We start from the raw sequence: 6555 nt of genomic DNA, 5'->3' as shown, positions 1-6555 counted from the left end.
GTCAGGGATATGGGTAAGATTCTGTACAAGCTGTACTAGGTTATTAAGGATAGAAAAGATGTAGGCTTGTTTACCAGGTGAATCAGTGCAAGGAAAGGAGAGCCAAAGGTGGTGGTGAAAACTGCAATCTCCTAGAATGGAGAATTCAGAGTAAAGAGAAATGGATTGGATGTGTTGCATCATAGAAGTAAGATAGTTAAAGAATTTTTCATAGTCAGTAGAATTAGGGGATAAGTAAACAGTACAGATATACTTAGTCTGAGAATTACTAGAAAGCCGAAGCCAGAAAGTAGAGAATTCTGAAGTGAGAGCAAGATAAGTCATTGTGTACATATACACAACAGCCAATTTTGGCTTTGAAATGAGTATAGAGAAAGTAGGAGGATACAGAAATGGGTTTGCTATCAGTTGCCTCAGAAAGCTGAGTCTCAGTTAAAAAGGAAAGGTGAGTTTTAGAGAAGAAGTGGTGTTCAACAGAAGGAAAGTTAGAGGAAAGGCCGCGAATGTTGCAGAAATTAGGAAAAAGTGAGTCAGACAGTGGTTCGAGGCAGCTTACTGTGTTGTCACCGGTAGAGGGGCGGATGGTAGGGGCATTTATGGTCCACTACACTTGGGACTGCGAGGCTTGGTTATTAGCCGCCATTTTTTTTTTTTTTTTTTTTTTAAGAGGACGTGTAGTATGCAATGTGCAATAGTTTGGTGTTGACAATTAGAGAAAGTTGTACAGGAGAGCATGCTGGCCTACTCTCTGTGTTACTGAAACACTGAATAAGATCAGCAACGGGGGATAGTCAAGAACTAGCCCCGAAGGCTGATAAAAACGGGACCTCCAGCTCTCCCTGTCATCAGCTTTCCATCCACCTTGGGAGTACTGCCCTGCTCGTCTGATGTTACAGTATACTCCAGTAAAAATTATAATTCCAACACCCGTAACTCTTTAATTTTGCCACACATTGTAGTAAATTATGTGTGTGAGTATACTCTGTATATATATATATATATATATATATATATATATATATATATATATATATATATATATATATATATATATCTAGACTGCTTCCCCCAAGGAAAGGGAGGTAGCCGAGACAGGATGACACACTCCCCATTTACTCATCCATTCAAACACATTCATTCGCATCTTAGCCCCAAAGGGGAGAACGGACAGATCCTCACCGCACAAGAGTCAACTGCACAATGCAATCAGTGACATCCGCAGCAGGGCCCGACAGCAGAGCTGGTTTACCCCTGCCACATCATATCAGACCCATCCCCTTACCCGCACCTGACCTGACTAGCTGATCAGACCAAATGCGGGAGAATATCCCCTCAGGGCTGCGTCTTCATTTATTCATTCATAATTTCTCTCCATTTATTTCTGTCACGCACAGCCACTCTTCCTTGCTCAACAGACATCTCTCTCGCATCCAGCGCTCTCTTCACACTGCCCATCCCATCCTATTCGTGGCCATCCTCTCAGCCTTACACCTCTCACATCAGATCTAGTTATCTTATTTACCAATCGTTCATTATCAATTCTCTCCATATGCCCAAACCATCGCAACACCCTCTGCTCAACTCTACCAGCCATCTCCCGAACAACTCCAGTTCTCCTTCGCACTTCATCATTTCGCACTCGATCCATACGCGTCACTCCACAGATAGATAGATAGATAGAATTTTATTGACCACAGCTACAAATGATCATACACATTATTTTAAAGATTGGTCCAGTAAAAGTACATATATAGTAATACAATGAAATACTAAAAACAAATTACAACACCCTAAAGGGAATTCTTAGATAACACAGCGGCACGACAGTGAAAAGCACTGACTACACCTGCCTTTGTAACTCCAAGTAAATATAATGATACAAACTCTCACATCAGAAACAACGCCCACCCTGGATTTCATATAAACTTCAAAGAAAAATCAAAGACACAAATGCTCAAAGTATATGAAACACGTACTCCTTAACTTAAAGTAATATGAACAGTGACTTTTATGTACCCAGGAATAACATATGCTTTATCTATTTACTTCCTTCCTTTAAACATTTATGTTTTATACTTTATAAGTATCCAAGATCTTGAAAATTATAGTACATCTTTGAACATCATCATATCTATTAGAAAATATATCTGTGATAGTTGAAAAATTATAAACGTCTCTCAAGTGTTGCGTCATAGCACATTCTTGTATCACATGAATCTCATTTTGTATCTCACCACACTCACATACCCTCTCCTCTACTGGCAGCCTTGCACGTCCCCTTCTGTTCCATCGGCCCACCTCTATTGCTAGAGAATGTGCTGACACTCGGAACCGAGTAAAAGCAACGCGATAGTGTTCACTTACATAGTTATTCTCTCTGTATACTGAATGGACATTTAATTCTGGGTTTATTTCCATATATGTTTTACGTTTGGAAGACTCTGAGTTGGAAATTATGGCCTTCAGGTCCCGAAATCCTTCAGCTATATCATCCCTTTCATTATGTAATAAATTGTCAATGTATGTATGGGTCTGGTATTGATTGTTCATAACAGTATTAATGGCTAAAACTAATGGGTCATCATCCATTCCTTGCCTCTCATTCCACATCTTACGAAAAAACTTTCTTTGCTTGCATTTAACTAAGGACTGTAACTGAGGATAACCAGATTCTACATAACACAAGTCATTACACGTAGTTAACCTAACATTTAAAAGACTTTTTAAAGACCAATTATACAACCTCACAACCGGTCTCAGGTCCGCACCCAGCCAAGACTCACATCCATATAAAATAGCCGACACCAAACAAGCATCAAACACACGCTTCTTAACACAAAAAGGAATGTCATTATTTTTCCTTAAAAATGAAATGAATTTGATGACATGAGTCATTTTGGCGTCTGCGTGAGCCCTGACCGATGACGAAACTGAGCCGTCAGCCGTAAATGGTGAACCAAGATACATATACTGAGTACACTGTTCTACCACCGGACCCTCTACCCGCAAATCTTCCTTATCCTCAGGCGTACCATGTATTACAAAAAATTTTGTTTTTTCTCCATTCACTTTCATACCATACTCATCGCAATATTGCATCATCAATGACAACTTATTAATCATCCCACTGCGCGAAGTGGAGTGCAGCACAGTATCATCCATCTGCATTAAAATATGTAGCCACCTCAAGAATCCGTCATCACCACAATGATCTTTTATCAGTTTAATCAAATCGTTCACGTATAATATAAAAAACAAACAAGATGTAGGGGATCCCTGACGAACTCCCAGTGTGGCAGCAAACATGGCAGTACCAATAATGCTCTCAGTGACATTATATACAGCACCAATAGCACCCAACATAACCATACCACATCCAAGACGCTTTAAAATTCTTATTAGAATATGTCTTTGTACCCGGTCATAAGCCTTACTAAAATCAACGAATGTTACAAATAACTTTTTCTTTTTCTTTCTAGCTAAATCTGTTAGGAGGCGTAATGTCACTATGTGCTCCACACAGCCACGACCCCTTTGTGCTCCTGCTTGTTCACGATACGGCTTAAACCACATCTCCAAACGGGAGCACAACACCATATCATAGAGTTTGGAGATGCTATCTATTATACTTATGCCTCTATAATTCTTAACATCCTTTCTATTCCCTTTCTTAAAAATAGTAATCAACTTGGCCATAGTCCAAAGTGCAGGATATTGTGCGTAAAAGAATATCACATTAAACATATTAACAATAAGCATTATCCACTGGGCAGGCAACAGCTTAAAAATCCATGGTGCAATGCCATCTGGCCCACATGCTTTTTCTGCTTTGAGCTTACTAATTTGTGCATTAACCTCTGCAGGGGAGATGGGGTTATCTAACGCAGGTATAGTTACATTGCTATGTCGGCATTCATCAAGATTATCTATATCAATATTCATTAACTCTTCATAGTAGCCACGAAATTCTTCATCAGAGGGTCTATTATTAGCCTGTAATTCATCATTTAAGTCTCCCTTCCAACTGATTGCCTGCCACACCCGTCTATCATCCCTGTCCTGCATCAGCCTCTCCCAGCGGGATAAGCTACCATCACCACCACCACCACCGAGAACGCCCACAGCGCTTCGGCTAGCTCTCGCACATTCGTACAAAGCATCAGCAATATTATGAGGAAGATTATCTATATTACGTTCATCCTCGCAATTGGGAACATCAAGAAATTGTACTTTATTTCGAAACATTTCCAAATCTATTGTTGAAAACTTAATTGGACTGTGAGCCACCGAACTACTCTCCCTGACATTTAACAGCGATGCATGACCTCCAAGGTGACATGCACGGCGGTATAGGGAGTCTACACTAGTAACTGGGATATTTACCTCAATGCTAACGGGAGCATGATCCGATGGCAAACATTCCATATTATGCACACACAAGGATTTAATATCATCAACCAATCCACACGATACCACACACACATCCAACTCTGACACCCAACTACCTCCTTTACGAAAAGTCAGATCACCTTTAAAATGATTAGTCGTCGTCTTTAGGTTATTTAGTACCAACATCTTGTTGTCTATGCAAATCGTACATAGTACATAAGCATTGTCATTAGGGGCATTTATAGTGTCGTGTATAACTGGGTAGCAATACATATAGGCATCAGGAATATCACTACGGGAAGGTAACTCCCGAACATATTTACCAAATCTGGAATTAAGATCGCCCATAATTACACACCTACAATCACCATCAATAATCTTTTCTTGGATTGAGGCAAATGAATTGTAAGAAAAATACTCAGAATCATGTGGTGGAATATAACAAAACCCAAATATTACTGTACATTAGGAATACATTTAAATTTCATCCATACTTGATCCTGTGTTCCGTAATCAACGCTCTCTACATAACCTGCCAAATAATTTTTTACCAACACAACTGTACCTCCCCAATGAGTTGAAACATTATTCACACACCTGAACGTCACAAATCCTGGCAAATGCACAGACAGTTGTGTTTTTGTCTCATTTAGGCTGACAACATCAAACTTTAATAACAATCTTTGCACCTCAGTCTTCTCCAGCTTGGTTTGCACAGCATTTATGTTCCAAGTTAATATGTTGATGGTTTGCGTGAGTTGTTGCTGTGGTCTTACTAAAAACACATGATGTTAAATTTGTCTATCACTTCTCCATCTCTGTATAACTGACGTTCCTTAAAGTTGATATATATGTTACAGCCTACATTCTCAGGTTTTTCTTTTTCTCTCTTCTCCACGTCTTTCAACCGTTTCCACTCTTCCCTCACGGCTGGATGTGTGTCCTTCTTCACAAAAATCCGCCTGAACGTCTCACCAGCCTCTTTCAGTTTCTTTGCTTTCTCGAGGACTGCATCACGGTCCTCACGCGATGAAAGGGTGACTAAAATGGGTCGTCGCCGCCCTCCTATTTTACCCAGCCTCCTTGATGTCCTCACGCTCACAGATGACCCAATCGTCGACCACACCTTCTGGATCTTATTATCATCCGAAGTAGCGCCATCCAAACTTTCTTGTTCATCAGGAATGCCAAGCAGAACCAGATTACATTCTCTTGCCTTACGGTCTACATCCTCCAGAAAACGTTGCTGTTGTGCTATGATTTCCCTTTGCTTGCTAACTTGTTGCTGAAGGTCACGTATCTGCTTATTTATACCACTGTCAGGAGACAACAGCACCTTCTTTAAATCAGCTACTTCACTAATCAGGTCAGCTATCCGAGTCATTACCTCCTCACTTGCCCCCTCACCATGCCTTGGTTGAGTAAGGATGCTTTGTATCAGGTCTTCCTTCCTTATTGCATTTAGCTGATGCTGTGACAACTTACGAAGTTCTGCTAACGGTCTTGCAGCCATAGTGTAAAGCAATCACGTATGCAGATGGCAATTTATGGTGAAAGCCAGTGTGAGTGGGACCCCGTCCTTCCGAAAAATCTGCGTACGCTTCACAGGTAGCGTCTCCGTTGCCAAGTAACCCAGTGACGTCCAGGAGTTCACCATGCGCATGCGCAGAAACTGGGATTTCGGGTCAGGGTGGAGTTGGCCAAAGATACCAGTTTTCCAGGACTAAAAACTACAAAGTCCAACACCATTCTCTCAGCCAAACTTCACCAGCATGCACAGACAACTTTCATGCGCAGCACACCAACAAGTGAATGTGTCCAGGTCCATTAAACAACCAGAAACTGGCGATAAATACGAGCCCGTATCCAGCAGGTGTTTACAGTGCCGCCACACATGACACACATACTCCTCAGACACCTAATCTACATTACATTCAAACTTTTCCTCTCTGCTACACCCACATTCCATGTTTCAGCCCCATATAACGCAGTCAGTACCACAACACCCTCATACAGCCTTCTCTTTACATCCATTCTAAGCGAACGACATCAAAACACTTTTTTCATTCCTCCCACCAACTTTCCTACTTCATTTATTCTAAACTTCACTTCTGCATCTATTCTTCCATCCACAGCAACATGTGACCCAAGATATTTAAAACACTC

General features: G+C 40.9%; 1 protein-coding gene across 1 annotated transcript; it reads right to left on the bottom strand.

The window, feature by feature from the left end:
* Nucleotides 1–5164: 5164 nt before the first annotated feature.
* On the bottom strand, nt 5165–5902 carry LOC145399716 (uncharacterized). Its single transcript, XM_080272263.1, has one exon. It carries the CDS (start codon nt 5900–5902, stop codon nt 5165–5167), a length of 738 nt encoding a protein of 245 aa, XP_080128389.1.
* Nucleotides 5903–6555: the final 653 nt, after the last annotated feature.

The sequence above is a fragment of the Coenobita brevimanus genome, chromosome 50, assembly GCF_032717465.1.
Source record: "Coenobita brevimanus isolate Jiangsu-jjx chromosome 50, ASM3271746v2, whole genome shotgun sequence".
NCBI classification, from domain to species: Eukaryota; Metazoa; Arthropoda; class Malacostraca; order Decapoda; family Coenobitidae; genus Coenobita; species Coenobita brevimanus.
This window is presented reverse-complemented; position numbering and strand designations above follow the sequence as displayed.